The 19,976-nt window shown below is 44.0% G+C and overlaps 1 protein-coding gene across 1 annotated transcript; it reads left to right on the top strand.

Moving 5' to 3' along the window:
• Positions 1-2,401: 2,401 nt before the first annotated feature.
• On the top strand, positions 2,402-18,344 carry LOC115775811 (uncharacterized). Its single transcript, XM_030723336.1, has 9 exons — positions 2,402-2,512; positions 3,050-3,397; positions 4,103-4,381; positions 4,471-4,578; positions 8,213-8,539; positions 11,821-12,153; positions 14,579-14,905; positions 14,999-15,294; positions 18,311-18,344. Exons 1-8 carry the CDS (start codon positions 2,476-2,478, stop codon positions 15,088-15,090), a joined length of 1,851 nt encoding a protein of 616 aa, XP_030579196.1. The 5' UTR covers positions 2,402-2,475; the 3' UTR covers positions 15,091-15,294; positions 18,311-18,344.
• The last annotated feature ends 1,632 nt before the right edge of the window (positions 18,345-19,976 follow it).

Consider the following 19,976-nt stretch of genomic DNA (forward strand, 5'->3'; position numbering starts at 1 on the left):
CAGCCATGTTGGTTAAGAAGGACTGTACGTTATTATCAAGTATTTTATATTCAGAAGCATTAATCATCCGTTCTCTGTCTCAGTCACCACAACCTTTAATACATATTTCATGTTCAGTTCATTGTGGCTATTGGCAGTAGTTTGTGCGCTGGTTAGCTAGCTTGCAAAACCTGTTGGCTTAATGTCAGCAACCACGGTTAATAACTGGTCACAGCTCAGAGACATAAAGTCTCCTTCAAACAGCTGCTGAGATGAACCCTGCTGACTGCACTCATTCATAAACACACTGCTCCACACACACAAGCTCAACCTGAGCCTCAATGAACATGCCCACCCTATCCCAGCATCCTCCTCTGTCACACCAACCCTCTGCATGTCCTCCTTCACTACATCCATGAACCTCACCTGGGGTTCCTCCTGCCTGCAGCATCTTCACGCTCCCTCCTCTGCACATGTCCAGACCATCTCAGCCTCTCTGACTCTGAGCTGTCCCTCTGATGGAGTCATTTCTAATCCAGTCTATCCTAACTCCCAGTGAAGATCTGAACCTCTTCAGCTCTGCCACATCCAGCTTGGCCTCCTATCTTTCTGTCACTGCCACCATCTCCAAATCATCATGTCCACCCACTGCACCCTGCCTGCACTCTCTTCTTCACCTCTCTGTTGCTTTGGATGGTTGAGCCCAGGTGTGTGCACTCCTCCACCTTTTTTACCTTCACTTTTTCATTGATCCTCGAGCCTTTGACACCAACGATTCTGATCATTTACACTTTGCTTTCACTGAAGTGTTGCACAGACACACAAACACCATCCATCCATCCATCGTTTCTGATATGTTTGATGTATTGACACAGATCACACTCAGAATGAAAGGAAGTCTCAGTGAGCAGTGAATAATATTCAGAGCCTTATAGTTTCATACATTCTTATTTTGTACAATGCTGATAACGACTTTGATATGTCAGTGTGTTGTTTGAAATGTTCATCTGTAATCAAAGCAGCTGAAAGGTTGCAGAAACTCTTTTGGTTTGAATGTTTCACATTTTTTCTGCATTCAGTGGCAACAAAACATCCTTTCAAATATCACACAACAAAATTTATTTGGATCATCTCCAAAAAGAACAAATGATACCAAATGACTCCAATTACAAAGATCATGAATATAAAGAAAAAGCTGTGGACCAATCAGGATCCTGGGATCCCTACATGTGACCTTTCTAAATGCTGACACAGTGTGGGTCATTCACACACATTGTTGTGCATTTTCCAAGCAGCAGTGAGCTGCAGCTCGGATCCCAGACTTCTCCAGTGTCCTCAGTGACTGATCATTGATCATTTCAGCATCTCCATCACTGCATCAGCAGCAGCTCTATTTCTCCTCAAACCACACTGCTGTTCCTCCAGTCACTGATACCGATCAATAAACAGATCCAAGTGTTTCACAGATCATCTGTCTGAGATCTGTGAAACACTCATGAAGGAGGGATGTTGCTCATTTCACTTTCACAGCTCTCTGCAGGAAAAAAAGTGGATTTTTCTGTCTGTGTCCTCTGCAGACCGTCAGTGATTCACAGCTTTTCTTTCTCCTCATCTATAACCAACGTTTCCTGATAGGACAGAGTTGATCCTGTCATTCACAGAATGGATTGAAATCCATTGCATGATCAGAAACGTCAACACACACTTCACAGTAAGGATCTGTTAGCTCCACCTTTAAGGCTTCACTTCTTTCTGCTGTCATTCAAGTCAGTCTGCTCTATTAGTGACACTAAATCTCAGTGTGTTAATCTCAGTGTGTGAGCAGCACAAACAGAATCAGAATCAGTTTGTTTCCCCTGCAGCTCTCAGTGAGCTCTCACTGAGTGCAGACTGCCACAGAGCCCTGCTGAGGAAAGAGGAGGCGTTCAGGTTCCTCACAGGTTCACACCTGCACGAAGCAGCCTCACCCTGACAGCTGAATCTTCCAATCACCGCAGCTGTGTCAGCGCATCACTTCCTGTCCTCATTCTCTGCTGTGATTGGCTGAGCTTCAGGCCTTCTCTCATTGTAAACTGTAAACAGGGACTGAGACAGTGTGAGGCTTTGTGGAGGCCACAGTGCTGTAATGAATCCTGTAGTGGAACAAGTTCCTCTCACACTCTTCATCCTGGAGCTGCTTTCTGTCCATCATCTGCATGGAAACACATCTATGGAGAGGAGATCCAGCCTGCTGAGGCTCCATCTGAATCACTGCAGCTACAGTGGATGTTTGAGTGACAGGACTGAAGGTGGAGCTTTGTGTGTGTGTGTGTGTGTGTGTGTGACAGGGTGGGGCTGCAGCAACCTCACCCTGACAATTATATGACACTCCTCTTTCCTCAGCAGTGATGTGTGGCCGGCTGGACTTCATTCCACAGACGAGCTCTAACAGAGTGTGGAGCTGAACTCTGAGCAGTGTGAGAGTGTCAGCACAGTGAGAGCTGCTGACAGAGGAACATGAAGATGTTGGTGGTGTTTGTAATCCTCCTGCACGGTAAGATCTCCTTCCTCTCTCTGCTCTCATCACATGATACAAGTGAAATAAAGCAGTGCAGTCGCCAAAGAAGCATTTCAAAATTATTTAAAACAACAAGAAAAAAAACAGCATTAAATGTTTATGTAGACATGAAAGAAAGAATCAGGAAATAGTGCTGATGTAGCTACAGATCACCTGTTGGAGGATCAGTACAGCCATAGACTGATGTTCTGGTCCACTGATGTAAAGTTAACCGTGACATGAGTTCCTTTGCAGGTCAACGTCTTGTCTGGTTTCCCATGATGACTCACTCAAAACACTCAATATAAAGCTGCAAACTGTCCAGGTCTTCATCACCGTCCTCCAGAGTGCTAAAGTTAATAGAAATATAGCTAAAAATATATATTTTTATTATCTTTAGGGCTGTCTTGTAGTAAATTATTATCGCACTGCCATGTTTAATACTGCAGAGATCCACAAAGTCTTGCTTTTCTACAGCATAGCATCCAACATCAATCACAGTTTTAATTTGTGTGTCTGTTTGTGTGTCCTCAGTTTCCCAGCATGCCCTGGCTGTGGTGGTGGAGGTGTATGAGGGGGTGGAGTCTGTCCTGCTGCCCTGTCAGTCCTCAGGTTCTATGTCTGATGGCCCCACAGTGATGTGGACTCGCAGTGATCTGGATCCCAAATCTGTCCACCTGCTCCGAGAAGGAGGAGATGATCTTAGAGGACAAAACCAGCGTTACAGCGGACGCACATCAGTGAGGTCTGATGCTCTGGACTCTGGAGACTTCAGCCTCACTCTGAGGAACCCACAACTGACTGACAGCGGCAGCTACACCTGCTCCATCAGTGCTGGAAGACAGGAACAGAGACTGACAGACATCCAGCTGCAGGTCAAAGGTCAGGAACAAACCCAAACACCTGCTTTAATTACAGGTCAACAGTGAGTACCATAGACAAAAGGTTTCCTAAATTGTTCTGACACACCAGAAGAACTCAGCAGCAACATTTAGCACAGACTGAACCTCAGCGTGAACAACAAATCAGCACAAACTTTGTATTCTCTCTCTCATAGTTTGTGTTTAGTTGTTGTGTGTCTGCAATCCATTTCTTTACTCTTTCCCTTTCACTCCTTATAGGAGCCAAATATGGGTGTGTCTGTGCACTTTATTAGTTCTTGGCATTGTGTGTGTGTCACTGTGGGTGTGTTTTGTGGTTATTTGTAATTGTGCTCACCTGGTCAAAGGGTAATGGCTGCAGTAATGGTGTGGGGTGAGCTATGACCGCTTTTATACATAGGTACTGTATTTTGTGTGAGTTTTAATATTTGTATGAACATTTTTATTGGCGTACCCTCATCACAGAAGATAATAAATATATCAAACAAACACAGCCTTAAGTGTAGTTGTATTTGGTGTGCGCATCAGCAATTTTCACCCATGTTTAGCCCACGGCAGCTCATCAGTTTTGAGGGTCATTACTGAGCCGCAATCCTCCCAGTCTTTCAGATGGCCACGCCTCCTGATCCTGATCCTGTTTAGTTCCACATGGTAACTGGGCTCCAGTTACTATCGTAGTTGATATTGTGCTTTATTGTCCTCTCAGACCAGTACGTGGAGGTGAAGGTGGAGGAAGGCTCAGAGTCTGTCATCCTGCCCTGCAAAACCACACCTGACCTGCCCGAGGACACCAGGGTGGAGTGGACTCGCTCTGATCCAGAACCCGTGTACAGAATCCAAATGAAGATGAATGAAGACCTGCTGAGAACTGGAGACCTCAGTCTGACCCTGAAACAGCCCACACAGAGAGACACAGGAGGATACATCTGCACCATCTACAGGGACAAAGACATCCTGAGACAGAAAGTAGTGCTGCAGGTCAAAGGTCAGAAATGTAGAAGATCAGAAGTAAGTTTTGTAGATGGACATCAGAATTTAGAGGTTACATTGTTGTTTTTCAATGTTTCTCCACAGAACCATTTCCATTCTGGGCCAAAGCTCTCCTGGTTGTCCTGGTTCTCCTGGTTCTTCTTCTGGTTTCTGGAGGTCTTTTATATCATTTTTGGCACTATTTCATGACAAGTGAGTCTCTCCTCTTACACTACCCATAATGCCGATAGTTAGCAGGTGTCCTCTGGGGGCTCCTTGACTGTGGAGGCTCAGTGTGTCTGTTCTTCTGCTCTTCATCCAACATGTCTGCAGCTCTTTACTGGACGCTGTGACTAGTTACCAAAGAACGAGTCAGGAACACATCAGGAACAAACTGACACACAATCTGAGACTAGGAGGAGGGGACAGGGAGGTCATGTGACCATCAGACCTGCTGATGATGTCATCATGCAGTAACATCTGAGTCCCAATGACTAGAACATGATTTCTAGCAGAGATGTGAAAATCTCCATTTCCTTTCTGCATGTGATCCTCCATAGCTGTGTGAAGGTTCAGAGCCATGCAGTAACAGATAATTTCAGTGTGCTGCTCTCTTCCTCTGACAGCTCCATCCTTAGGGACCGTTAGTTCTCCGTTTCACTTTATTCCACTGATTTAGGCTGACTCTCTTCCACAGGATGTCTTTTCTCTCCCCTCAGCCCCCTCACAGCAGATGACCCCCCCTCCCTGAGCCTGGTTCTGCTGGAGGTTTCTTCTCTTTAAAGGGAGTTTTTCCTTCCCACTGTCACCAAGTGCAGCTCATAGGGGGTCGTTTTGACTGTTGGGTTTTCTCTGTAATTATTGTAGGGTCTTTACCCACAATACAAAGCACCTTGAGGCGACTGTTTGTTGTGATTTGGTGCTATATAAATAAAACTGAATTGAACTGAAATTTGGGGCCCCCTTTGTACCACTTGATTGTTGATTATTTTTTTTAGGATGCATCACTGTTACAGCCTCATGTACTTAAGTATTTTCAATTTAACTCACTATTTATACAGCCCAAAATCACAATGAACAGTCACCTCAAAGTGCTTTATAGTGTAAGGTAAGGAGCCTACAATAATTACAGAGAAAACCCAACAATCATCCTAATCTTAAAAATAGAGAGGGTGTCTGTCTCCTGAATCCAAGCTGGGAGCTGGTTCCACAGAAGAGGCGCCTGAAAGCTGAAGGCTCTGCCTCCCATTCTACTCTTAAGTATCCTAGGAACCACAAGTAAGCCAGCAGTCTGAGAGTGAAGTGCTCTGTTGGGGTGATATGGGACTATGAGGTCTTTGAGATAAGATGGGGCCTGATTATTCAAGACCTTGTAGGTGAGGAGAAGGATTTTAAATTCTATTCTAGATTTAACAGAGAGCCAATGAAGAGAAGCCAATATGGGAGAAATCTGCTCTCTCTTTCTAGTCCCTGTCAGTACTCTAGCTGCAGCATTTTGGATCAGCTGAAGGCTTTTCAGGGAGCTTTTAGGACAGCCTGATAATAACGAATTACAATAGTTCAGCCTAGAAGTAATAAATGCATGAATTAGCTTTTCAGCATCACTCTGAGAAAGGATGTTTCTAATTTTAGAAATATTGCACAAATGCTAAACAGCAGTCCTACATATTTGTTTAATATGTGCATTGAAGGACAAATCCTGGTCAAAAATGACTCCAAGATTTCTCACAGAGTTACTGGAGGCCAAAGTAATGCCATCCAGAGTAAGTATCTGGTTTGACACCATGTTTCTAAGATTTGTGGGGCCGAGTACAAGAACTTCCGTTTTATCTGAATTTAGAAGCAGGAAATTAGAGGTCATCCAGGCCTTAATGTCTTTAAGACATCCCTGCAGTTTAACTAATTGATGTGTGTCATCTGGCTTCATGGACAGATAAAGCTGTATTTCAGTATGATACACACTATAAAACTATGTCATGTCCATGACACTGAGGAGGGTGGGACAAGTATCAATGCAATCTAGAGGACATAGGCTTTTTAGGAAATGTGTGATTAAGGGTGTTTGACCTGGTTTTGGACGTGTTTTCATCCAAAAGATGTTTATTTTTGCTTAACTATTCAAATACACCTAATTACAGAATAGTAAATAAGCCATTTATAATATGTAAATAATAATTATTCAGCATACAGAATTGCTGAGAATGAATGGAATAATATTGAACACAATTTTATTCCACAGTGCTGTAAATATGTTATTATGATGTTATACCACATAATGGCATGGTGGCAGTACACCAAGGCACAAAGACATAAAAGTGAGGTCCACTAGTTTATCCATGCAACCTGACTACAGTGCGAAAACAACACAACAACAGGAACAATGAGTAAAGCAGTCAGATTAAACCACCACAGCTCACAAATGCAGTTATGTCTGAATATGCATGTATGAAGCCAAGATTTGCACAGTTAGCATCTCCCATCCACTGAACCACTACCTGAGTGAGACTCAGGGCTGATGGTTTCACCTTTGTCTCTGCTTTAGTGCCTCTCTTTGCTGTGAGCAGCCTCTCTCTTTATTTCTGAGCTTTTTATTAACTGATGCTCTCAGCCTTTGAACGTGGAGAGAAATCAGTCAGAGTCACGGCTGCATCAGAGTGTCAGATGGAGTTCTCCCCGATCAGCTGGATTATTTCTATAGCAGCAAACAGCAGCTGATAAACATCTTTGTCTCTGTTAGCAAACCAGTCAAGAACATCCAGACTAATCAGGAGCCTGTGGGAGCAGGAGGTGGAGGTGACTTCGTAGAGTTGAGTGGCCTTTAGAGACATGAAAGCCATAAAACAGGTGTCGCTGGATTTAGCGACTTTGCAGACCCCCCCCAGTAACTTTTGTTTTCCCCCCAAAAGTGAGTAACGACAAATTTAGGCACCTTTTATAGTGATGTCAGCGACTTCTGGAAAGTTTTGGAGACATACTAGAAACCTGAAATCCTCCACTGTTTTGTGTACATACAGCCTTAGTACTGCGTCCCTTCATACACTTTGGTATCGCCTGGACCTCGCTTCAGCGCCGAGCAAATTGCAAATTGGGTGATGACATCATACAGTGACTTCTAGTGACTTTTAGCAGCCAATAGCTACTTTACTTCCTGTGGAGTTGGCAACAACGTGTAAAACAGGCACGGTGAACATGGATAAAGTTAGCAGAGAATAATGTCTATTAGCAAGTGATGGCTAAATGACACTGAAAGGTTTCAAGGACGGGAATACCAGCTTCAACTGTGTTGAGCAGAGGGCTGAACTACGAAGCAGATTAACGTGTTAGTGAGGTCTGCTGAGGCTGGAGCCAGAGTTTGGACTGTGTCACTCCTGAGAGGTCAGAGCTGGATGCACTTCTGAATGTTCGTCTTGTGTGCAAACAGAGCAGCATCAGCAGGCAAAGGAGTTTGAGTGAGTTGTCGTGGTAACAGCTTCCACTTCCTGGCCAACATGTGTGATGTAGAGGAGTCAGAGTGCAGCATGAAGGTCTGAATCAGTCCTTCAGCACATGTATTAACTGTGTAATAAGTAGCCAGCAGTGATTTTTAGCTGAAAACGCTCAGTTATGGTTGGGACCTTGCTGCGTGGCCGTGATGCTGGATGGCGCTCTCAGCTAAAACTGCTACAGTGGAAAAAGTGATTTCATAACAATTCAGAAGGTTTTAAAATAAACTTAGTCATTGTTTTTTTTTCCTTTTAATTTAAATTTTTACATTTTTTTATTTCACTTAATGAAAATGCCTTTTCAATTTCAGTTTTCATTATTTTGTTTGTTTTTGTTATTGATAATAACCTTGTTGTCCTCTCAGTCCCCAAGGTGAAGGTTAAGTCAGAGGTGGAGTCTGTCCAGCTGCCCCTCAAAACCACAGTTCAGCTGCCTGAAGATGCTGAAGTAGAGTGGACGGACATAATTGGCAGGGAGGTCCACCTGTATCAGAACAGCTCTGCCCAGCACGAAGAACAGCACAGACGTTACAGAGAAAGAACAGAGATGAATGAAGACCTGCTGAGAACTGGAGACCTCAGTCTGACCCTGAAACACCCCACAGACAGAGACACCTATACCTACATCTGCACCGTCTACAGCGAGGAGGGAAACATCCTGCTGAGGAAAGAAGTGGAGCTGAAAGTCAAAGGTCAGTGCTGTAGATTCAGGTCAAAGGTCAGAGGTAATGTAGGATTTTATTCTCTAAATGCTTTTAGTTTGAATCTATTTTAAGTTCCTTCAAATAATCTAAATTCTTTGCTTTTTTTCTCTAAAAGCCAAAAATGTGAGGTGGAGCAACTGTGCATTTAAATGAACAGAAGATGATTAAATATGCAGTTTAAATGATCAGAATTTCAAAATAAAATCCTCTGGCATGATTTTAGTTTGGATCACATCAACAGTTTTGTTGAGTCCAAATCAGTCTAAATGCATAAGTACCAAGAGTTTGAAAGCTGCTGAGAGCATTCAAACACTTTGATCCATCATTTGGATGGTGTCAAAGGTCGGGGTGGAGCATCCATAAATCTGAGGCTTTTATTGTGAAGTCCAACAGTAATGAGAGTGAAAATGATGTTTGCTGATCCAGAGGAGCCCATGGAGTCTTTGTGGCTGGATGCAAAGGTTTGTAGGTCTCCTTCTAAAGAGAAGCAGCTTGAAGCTCCAGAGGAGCTGTCTGCAGAAGAAGGGATCTGCAGCAATGGGCCAGACAACCCATACTCCCACAGCACCCCCCACAGGATACCACAAGGGATGCAGTTGAATGTCTTCTCCAAATTTGCAAAACACATGTAGACTCGATGGGCAAATTCACATTCACACTTAAATAGCTTAGAGAGGATGAGGAGCTGGTCGAGCATTCCACGACCAGCATTGTTTTTCTTGAATCCGAGATTTGACTAAGGGACGGACCCTCTTTTCCAGCACCCTGGCATAGACCTTGAGTCTGACTGCCAGGATAGTTGAAGAACACTCTTCTTAAAGATGAGGACCACCACCCCAGTCTGCCAATCCAGTGGCACCGCCCCAGATCTCCACATGATGTTGCAGAGGTGTGTCAACCAAGACAGCCCTAAAACATCCAGAGCCTTCAGGAGCTCAGGGTGAATCTCATCCACCCCAGGGGCCCTGCCACCAAGGAGTTGTTTAACCACCTCAGTGACCCTGAACAGGATAAGCGGAAGAGAATGGATGGATGGTTATCAAAGAGCATCAAAACAATCAGGTCCAAATGAACAGAATCAGTGCGGATGAAGAGAAAATCCATCTCCAGTGTGATTTAGGACTACTTCGTATATAATTAGTGGAATCCAACAAGAGCACAGACAGTCAGAAGATGAGTGAGCTGACATTTTAGAGCTGATGATCCACACAGGGCTGGATGAAGGAGTGGGAGTCCATGATGGCTCAAAGTTCCTGAGCCTCTCCCCTGCCTCCTCTTTGGGTGTTATACACTCTGTGTCATCGCCACACCATCATCTCTTTCTCCTCTTCTTCATCTGCCTCCTCCACCACTGCTCTCTCCTTCCTCATTTCCTCCTCCTCTTCCTCCTCAGCTGAAGCCCCATCTCCTGAACTGAAGTCAGAGCTCTAACATGAGCAGACTTGCAGAAATATACAGAAATGATTGAGTCAGTGTAGAGGAAGGAAAATCTTCCCACCTCATGTTTTCCTGTGTCCCAGCTGATGGTCTAATCCTGGCTGTCACTGAATGATCCTCCAAAGGTGGAAGGAGGAGCGCAGTTTGATTCTTCAGCTCCTAACCTTTGAATTCAATCAGCTGAGTGGAAAAACTATGAGATCCTCTGAGCTATTAGGGCTGCTCCATGATGGCAAAACCCCAATCAAACTGTAATCTGGATGATTTAATTAGGTTTTTCATTAAATCAGCAAACTATTTGCACTTACTGAGCTTTAAAATGTAACTTTTTCCAGGGGAATTCCCTGAAATTTAAATCTAATTCAAATAATAGGAACTAAAAAGGCATGGTTAGGTCCAGCCTTGTCGCTGTTTCCAATGTAAAGCACATGTTGCAGCTGCTCCTTACTGGCCCACAGTCTCCGCTGAAGGATGCGTCAGCTCACTTGTATTGTATCCACAGGGAGAGTGATGGAGAGACGGAGCTGACAGCCAGAGGTGGAGGGCCATTTGTCTCAGTAGCAGAGGGGCAGGTTTGCAGAGACTATTGGACTCTAAGTGAGCAGCAATGATCCATGTTGGACTGACGAGCAGATCATAAAGTCCTCTGTGTGCCCATCGGTCTCCCCTGCAGCCATGCCTCAAACCACACCTCAGCACCACAGAGTGTAGTGCAGGAGGTTTAACAGAGCAGGGCCCATACAGACTGATGGATTATTGTAACATCACTACTGGATTCTTCTATCAAACAGAAGAAGAAGAAAAGTTCTCTGCAGTAGGTGAAGTCAAAGGTTAGAGGTCAGTGACTGGAAGAGAAACACAGTTCATGTGAATGAAGTCATTTTGCTGCCTGTTATTTTCACTCATTAACGCGTTAAAGCAGCAGCTTTTAAGGTGACTGTTTTCTTGTATGATAATTTGAATTGAATGTTTCTGCTAAAAACATCAAATCATTTAGAATTAAAATCCTGACTATTAAGAGCTCTAACAGAGCACATGTAACCAAAGTAGATGGAGGCAGCAAAGAAACTGTTAGAATTGAATATTTAATAAATTGGATGACACAGTAGATTTTCTAGACTTTGCACAAACTGTCCAGCTGAACATGTTTTAGTGTAGAGTGGAACTGAACAATCGGCACTAGGAGCCGGGGAACATCACTCAGTGACGGAGCGGTCAGCACGTGTGGGCAGGTACTGGCAGTATTTCCTGCATGGTTATTCTGAAATTCCTCACCATGGTAACTGATGCTGAGCACATCAGCTGGTCTGGAGCAGGTTCAGAGTTTCAGCTTCAAACTGGCTCAGAGTCCCATGATCATGGATTCTTTTCCTGACCCCATGCTTCCAGTGTGATACTGTATGGATCCTCTGCTGAAGGAATCTGCTTTCTATCCACAACCTGTTGATCCATCTGTGACTGACAGCAGGAAGGAAGCCCTGCAGGTAGAGACAAACTGTCTGAGTCACAGTGTTGCTGCAGTTTACCTGCAACTGCTGATGGAGACAAAGTCTGTGTGTTTGTGTTTGGTCCTGCTGTTTGACACAGTTGGATCTGCAGCTGATAGATTACAAAGTAGAAACTGATCAGTCTATTGATCCCAGAATATTCAATTATTAGAATTCATCTCACTTTGTGTTCCTCTCGGCCTCATTTGCAGCTCCGCTGTTGTTTTTGCTGTTGTTTTGGCGCCACTCCATCACTTCATTCTGTGCACAAGAGTCACATGATGCTGATCTGTGAGCACCAATCAGACTCTGTACAGCTCATGTTGTATTTGTTTGTCCTCTCAGTCTGTAAGGTAGATGTGAAGGAGGGGGCGGAGTCTGTCCAGCTGCCCTTCAAAACCACACAAACCCTGCCTGGAGATGCTGCAGTGCAGTGGGAGCGTTATCAACCTAAACCAATCAAGTGGGTCCACGGGTACGAGAACGGCTCTGACCAGCCTGACAAACAGAACCAGGTTTACAGAGGCCGAACCGAGATGAATGAAGACCCGCTGAGAACTGGAGACCTCAGTCTGACCCTGATGTACCCCACAGATGGAGACAGTGGGAGATACAGATGTGGAGTCTCACTTGATAACTTCCAAATCACAGTAAAATCAGTGCTGCTCAAAGTGAAAGGTAGGTGTGTGTGTGTGTGTGTGTGTGTGTGTGCATGTGAGACTGTCTTGTGCCTCTGCAGGTCCAGGATGTTTCTTGTTTGTTCCATTGTTTCATGTGTGTGTTACAGACCCATTCCAAAAAATAAGAATATCATGGAAAAGTTGATTAATTTCCATAATTCCATTCAAAAAGTTAAACTTTCATGGATTATACATTCAGGGCCCACAATTTAAATGATTTCAAGTATTTATTTGTTTATTTTTTACATAATTTGGGTTTCCAGCTCATAAACCCCACAAAAACAGGATTTCAAAAAATTAGAACACTGTGGAGAAATCCGCCCAAATTTTGCAGAGCATGAATATTTTAAACTGAGTGTGACACACTAATCATCTACTAAACTCAAAGCACCTGCACAGGTTTCCCCAGGTGCCATTAAATTGCTTCAGTTTGGTTCAAATGTCTCAGTTCGGTTCAATATGGGGAAGACTGCAGTGACTGAGCTAGTACGTGACGTTGAGAGATACTGGCTACATATTGTCGGTCTCAAGTCAACATATGGCCTGGCCTCCTGTACAGAGGCTGGACTTGCACTTCCTGTCTGGAGTTGCACTTGATTTAAGGCAAGCTGGGGTGGTTAGCCTTGTATGACTTCAGCTTGTCGTCTGTAGTTTTCATTGGTGAATGAGGACTTGCTTCCCTGCGCCTTCGGTCCAGGGAACAGGTCCTGACTGTTGTTTGAGCTTGTCCACCAAACGACAGTTCGGAGAGCATCCTTTCCTGTCATCATTTCTTCAGCGCCAACACAGTGCAGAGCAGCTACCTAAACTCTGCTCCCAGTGAGGTCGATTATCTCCTCAATAGTTTTACATCCTCACTGCGTATGACTTTGGATACTGTGGCTCCTCTGAAAAGGAAAGCTTCAAATCAGAAGTGCCTGACTCCGTGGTATAATTCACAAACGCACAGCTTAAAGCAGATAACCCGAAAGCTGGAGAGGGAATGGCGTCTCACTAAATTAGAAGATGCTCATTTAGCCTGGAAAAAGAGTTTGTTGCTCTATTAAAAAAAAGCCCTCCGTAAAGCTAGGACATCTTACTACTCATCATTAATTGAAGAAAATAAGAACAACCCCAGGTTTGTTTTCAGCACTGTAGCCAGACTGACAAAGAGTCAGAGCTCTGTAGAGCCGAGTATTCCTTTCACTTTAACTAGTAGTGACTTCATGGATTTCTTTACGAATAACATTTTAGATATTAGAGAAAAAAATAATCAGGAAGGAATAAACAGGGACAGCACAGACACCAGAACAGCCTAAACACAGGGAACTGGACACATGAGGAAGGAACAGTCAATAGGAAGCAAACACACAGTTAAATAGCTAAAACAGAAAACATACAAAAACACAACATTAGCGTAATGCAACCCACAGATTAGAAAAAAAAAATATTCATAAGCTTCTCAAAGACATCTTCATGTTCAGTAGACTCTCTCTCCAACTGATCATTCTGAGGTTACTTCCTCCAAACCATCAACATGTTTGTGAGATCTCATTCCTACTACACAGCTCCCAGCGTGGATTCAGGAGACAGACACCCTCTCTATTTTTAAGATTAGGCTTAAAACTTTCCTTTAGGATCAAGCTTATAGTTAGGGCTGGATCAGGTGACCATGAACCCTCCTTTAGTTATGCTTCTATAGGCCTAGGCTGCTGGGGAGTTCCCATGATGCACTGAGTGTTTTTTTTCATTCACCTCTTTTTTTTCTCTGTTTATACCCCACTCTGTATTTAATCATTAGTTATTATTAATCTCTGTCTCTCTTCCACAGTGGGTCTTTTGTCCTGTCTCTCCCCCCACACAGCAGATGACCCCCCCTCCCTGAGCCTGGTTCTGCTGGAGGTTTCTTCCTGTTAAAAGGGAGTTTTTCCTTCCCACTGTCACCAAGTGCTGCTCATAGGGGGTCGTTTTGACTGTTGGGTTTTCTCTGTGTTATTGTAGGATCTTTATTTTATAATATAAAGTGCCATGAGGTGACTCTTTGTTGTGATTTGGCGCTATATGAATAAAATTGAATTGAATGTTTCTGCTAAAAACATCAAATCATTTAGAATTAAAATCCTGACTATTAAGAGCTCTAACAGAGCACATGTAACCAAAGTAGATGGTTTGACACTCCTGCTGTTTGACACAGTTGGATCTGCAGCTGATAGATCACAGAGTAGAAACTGATCAGTCTATTGATCCCAGAATATTTCATCAATAGAATTTGCAGCTCCACTCTTATTTTTGCTGGAATCATTATTGATCTCCATGAGCTGTTTCTGCCTGAAGGAGGCGCCACTCCATCACTTCATTCTGTGAACAACAAGAGTCACACGATGCTGCTCTGTCAGCATCAATCACACTTTGTACAGCTAATGTTGTGTTTGTTGTCCTCTCAGTCTGTCAGGTGGAGGTGGAGGAGGGGGCGGAGTCTGTCCAGCTGCCCTTCAAAACCACTGAAAACCTGCCTGGAGATGCTGAAGTGCAGTGGTGGTGCGTTGCTCCATTAAAGTGGGTTCATGTCTATAAGAACAGCTCTGACCAGCCTGACAAACAGCACCAGGATTACAGAGACCGAACGAAGATAAATGAAGACCTGCTGAGAACTGGAGACCTCAGTCTGACCCTGGATCAGCCCACAGAGAGAGACAGTGGAGAATACAGATGCGGAGTCTACATTGCTGGTGACATACTGAGATACAAAACAGTGGTGCTCAAAGTCAAAGGTTTGTTTCGTTGTTTAGTGTGTGTGTGTGTGTGTGTGTGTGTGTGTGTGTATGTGTGTGTGTGTGTCTGACTGTCTTGTGTCTCCTCTGCAGGGAGAGCTCAGGTCCAGGATCAAACAGGGATCATCAGGAACAGAAGCAGCTCCATTGATCCAACTGCTCTGATGGCTGATCAATCAGTTTGATCTGTTTGTTCTCTGATTATTGATCAGTGATGTCAGAGTGGAGTCAGTGTGATGTTGTTGTTGTGTGTTTGAGTCTTTTAGTGTCCATGAAGGTCTCTGCTGCCGTAGATCCTCTGAACTATGACAGAGGTCTCACTCTGGAGGAAACTCTCAGCACTTTCCAGCAGCTCCTCCATCGTGGAGGACGTTCCCTCACTGGAACAGGTGGAGGAGAGGAAGCACAGGTGGATGCTCTGAGGAAGAGGAGGGGATTTATGTATCTGGTTTGTTAATAAATTTAATCTTGTAATCTTTCTTCTGTAACTATGAATCCATGGGTGAAGGCAAATGATCCACTGTGGCAACTGCAGAATGGAGGAGCCGAAAGAAGATGATTTACTTATGATTTTACTTTCACTCCTATTTTAAGGCTCATCTCAAACAACCCAGACCTGTGATCACTTTTTAACTCAGTATTCTTTACATTTATCTTTTGTTGTAAATTATCACGTGACCTTCTTAGGGACTACACATTGAAATGAGCAGCTTAACAAAAATCTGACAGATTTATATCTTATATTTTAACATGCACTGTTCCTGTTAAAAAATTTAAAATAGGGACAGCGCTTGACTGGGGTCGTGAATCGCCACTTTATCGTGGTGGAGGGGTTTGTGTGTCCCAGTGATCCCAGGAGCTATGTTGTCCAGGGGCCTGTCCCCGTAGTAGGGTCTCCCATAGCAAATTGGTCCAGGGTGAGGGGCCAGACAGCGATTGGAAAGACCTCTATGGAAGGATAGGGTTACCAGGGCCCCACCCTGAGGAGGGAGCTCCAGGGAGAGCGTGTGGTGAGAGTGAAGAGAAGACATGAGTCCTACTCTTTCCCTCCAATAGTGGTGGATATCTGTAACTATATATATTTCACACACTGCCTGTACTATTTTGTCCCTAATAACCCCATTTACTCTTTGTGCTTTCTCTTCCCTTATACTGTCGATATTTTCTCTCCTCCTTCTTCTGCTTGTACTTCTTCTCTCCCTAGCTGTCTTTATCAGCTTCTTATATGGTCTATAACTTTTCCCCCACATTTAGCAGTAATTATCCTGCTCCTCATATGTAAGTATGGTTAATGTGGTCTCTTAACGGACCTCTACTTTGTCCTTACTATGTGTATTATTGTATGGGGATATATTTACTCATATTGTTTATCACTTTGTAGTGTCATTAGTTTTATTACATGAGCACTTATTATTCTTACTAGGGACGGCACGATACCACTTTTTTTTATGTCAGATGCCGATATTTTACATTTGGATATCGCCGATACGATACCAATCCAATCATTTTTGTATTATTATTTTTTAAAATTGTTTTTAAATGCCTGCATCAATTTTACATAAGTCAACAGGCTCACACACAACAAAATCTAAATCTTTTAGTTGTCCCACATAAAAGACTATGAACCAGGGAGGGGCAGAGCTTTTCAGGCAGTGGTGCCAAAGCTCTGGAACTGTTTACCACTCCAGCTCCTTTTAGCTGACTCTGTGGAGTCTTTTAAAAAACAGCTGAAAACTTTTCTCTTTAACCAGACTTTCTGTTGACTTTATTTTTATTCTTTTTCTTTTAAGATGGTAATGTTATGTTTTAACATGGTGTTTTATCTGGTTTTTTTTTGATGTTGTGTTTTAATTATTGTACAGCACTTTGTGACTTTTTGTCTGTGTACAGCACTAAATAAATAAACTTTACTTACTTACAACAATCGCTCTATCACCTGAATCCTGTTGTTTCTATGTGAGAAGGTGATGCATTGGCTTGCAAATTTCATTAGGGCTGTACCTATCAATTATTTTAGTAATCAATTATTCTATCGATTATTCCATCGATTACCTGAGTAACTGGATAAGAAATACTTTTTCACATTAACAGTTCATCTGCATATTTTAACTTCCGTACTGCAGTTTTTCCCTGTGTGAAACAAACAGGGTGGATGGAGCAGCTACAAAGTTCTCTTTTCTTCACTTATTGATCAGGTGGTTGATGAAGGACCTCCAGCTGTTTCCCAGTAAAGTTTTAATGGAGGTTACAAGGAGAAAACTTTCTTCTGCTCCATCTGAGCTCACCGGCGCCGCCTCTTTGTGCTTGTGCAGACAGACTGCACGTAAATCAGCTGATTGCTGTTGTTGTGTTATCAGTGTTTATGTTGAAAAACTGGGGGCTGGGTGAGCGTAATCTTGTAATGCTTTATATTCACAAGCATTCTCCTAAATACGTTTCTACTGCAGATCAATATTTAGTCACTAATCAGGGATTAAAGTATAAAAAATATTTTGATGGGGAAGGGCTGGATCCAGCTCTCTCCTCACATGGAGGATTTGGACTTTCTGACAAACTCTCCCTTTAAAACATGAGAGCACACAGAGGATGAAGCAGAGGCAATTACTGCTGAGCTGAACATTTAATGGAACCAAAGCAGCAGCAGCTTCAACAACAAGCCATTCAAACACAACAGAAACACTTTGAGATCAGGAGATCCAAACAGTCCACGTTAACATGAGCCCTTCCTCTTCTTCAGTCCTCATTATTGGATCAGTGTGCCCAGTCTGATCCAGTCAGCCCAGCAGGGGGTTTGTGATCTCCCAGGGTTGGTGCAGCTGGAGCTGCTGGTTCCTAAACCAGGAAGGAGGATGAGAGTCTGCAGATCTGAGTAGAATCAGAGTCTTTGTGAAGGACAGATGCTGCCAGCACCTTCCAGCAGAGGGATTAATGAGCTCTGTTCCAGCCGATTTGATCAGAGATGAACTTTCCTCATTCCAGCTCCACAGCACTGCTGCTTCATGGATGTGTGTTTGATGCTGGGACAACCAGGAACCATTTGCTGTGTGTGTGTGTGTGTGTGTGTGTGTGTGTGTCTGTGTGTCTTTGTCTTGTGTCTCCTCTCCAGGGAGAGCTCAGGTCCAGGATCAAACAGGGATCATCAGGAACAGAAGCAGCTCCATTGATCTGACTCCTCTGATGGCTGATCAATCAGTTTGATCTGTTTGTTCATTGATTATTGATCAGTGATGTCAGAGTGGAGTCAGTGTGATGTTGTTGTTGTGTGTTTGAGCCTTTTAGTGTCCATGAGGGTCTCTGCTGCTGCGGTAGATCCTCTGAACTGTGCCAGAGGTCTCACTCTGGAGGAAACTCTCAGCACTTTACAGCAGCTCCTCCATCATGGATGACGTTCCCTCACTGGAACAGGTGGAGGAGAGAGGAGAGGAAGCACAGGTGGATGCTCTGAGGAAGAGGAGCACAACATGATCACATGATCAGAGGGGTGTGGCCTTCAGTGGTCCTAACATGCCATCGTAGTAATAAAGGAACACACCACATGTCCCACTTTGAAGGCTGTTCCTGTGCCCCTCCTAGGTTACAGGACTTCTTTGAGCCTCTGCAGGGCCTTCTCTCAGTGATGGCAGAGGTGAATAATTTGCTGTCTCCTGGTTGGTTACCCTGAAGAGGGAGGGGAGGGGCATAAAGGTTAAAGAGAATTGAGGGTTCAGTTTGGACCTTCAAGGACTGCATGGTCCATGCTCATTGTCCAATTTATTAGGAAGTCCTTCCTCCGTTAAAGCTGAAGCTGAAGACTATGATAAAGTAAAAATATGACAACTGAAAATAAAAACTGTCAGCCCACTCGACCAGCTCTTGTAGTGAGAGTTTAATTCTTAAAGGAGGAGCAGTCGCTCTCAGCTCAGGCATCAGTGAACGCACACCGGGCCGTCCCAGCAAGTCACTCTTTATACAGTAAATACATACAATAAAACTGCCCAGCCTCAGAGCCAGGTAAAGACAGAAAACAGGCTCCATGACTTCTCACGGGACTACAATGGGATGTTTGTCTATTAAATTCCTATCTCTGGAAAGGCCATTGAGACAGGAACAATTTAAAGGTGGTTTACAGCTCACTACCCTGCCTGATGGGTGAATGGAAATAAAAATAAACCACATATAGCTCCAATAACACCAGTAATATTCCCTCCTGCTCTCTGACGGAGACGGTCGCGTCCTATCTCTCTCCTGCCTTTCTGCCTTCCCCCATCTCTCTTGCTTGCCACTTGCTGTAAGTGCCTTTCTCACACAATGACCAAATAAGAACAAGATTAAGAAGCAACATGGATCTGGCAAACTGGGCCCTCAACACCATTGATTGTATTTTCTCCAGTATGAGATCGGGGAAAGGGGAGCTTGCTTGTCCTAGTGGTACTGAACCCGTCAGATATGTCTTCGATTTGTGGAGCACATGGAGACCTGTGTGTCTTTCAGTGCTAGGGGTTGAGGACGTGGAAGGCGTCTACATATTGGGCTTCTTGCTAACGGGATCTCGTCCGTTTGGGCTCGGAGGATACCTGATTTACTGGGAAATTAAGAAAATCTGGGCAGCAGTTCAGATCCTGACAACCAGATGGGTGGGCTGTGCAGAGCCGTACAGACACAGACTCAGAGCCTGTTGGACCTGAGCCGCAAGCTGGATGCGTAGTCCAGCTGAGAACGTGCTCGCAGGCGGAAGGGATTAGATCTGGAGATAAGCTTCGGTTCCTGCACGGCGAGGATGGTAACAAAACAATTTGGATTATTGGATTTACTGAGTGGGTCCCCCAGTGAACTGAAGGCTGCTGGAAAATAACAAGCAGGAATCAGGAATTTGGCTCTGTAGCCGGCCTTGAGGCTGGTAATCATAGCTCTCCGGGGCAGTGTGTGACAGATGGTCTTCCCCACAGCCCTCTCTGTGAATTGGGTGAGCTGGATCTGGGATACCACGGCCACTGACGAACATCCATTGCTATCAGCGAACTGTTTTGGCTGGGAACTGGGGTCTGGCTCCACAATGCCCTGACCCTCGCGTCTCCATCTCTGGTGCTCAATA

The sequence above is a fragment of the Archocentrus centrarchus genome, unplaced genomic scaffold (genome assembly GCF_007364275.1).
Source record: "Archocentrus centrarchus isolate MPI-CPG fArcCen1 unplaced genomic scaffold, fArcCen1 scaffold_24_ctg1, whole genome shotgun sequence".
NCBI classification, from domain to species: Eukaryota; Metazoa; Chordata; class Actinopteri; order Cichliformes; family Cichlidae; genus Archocentrus; species Archocentrus centrarchus.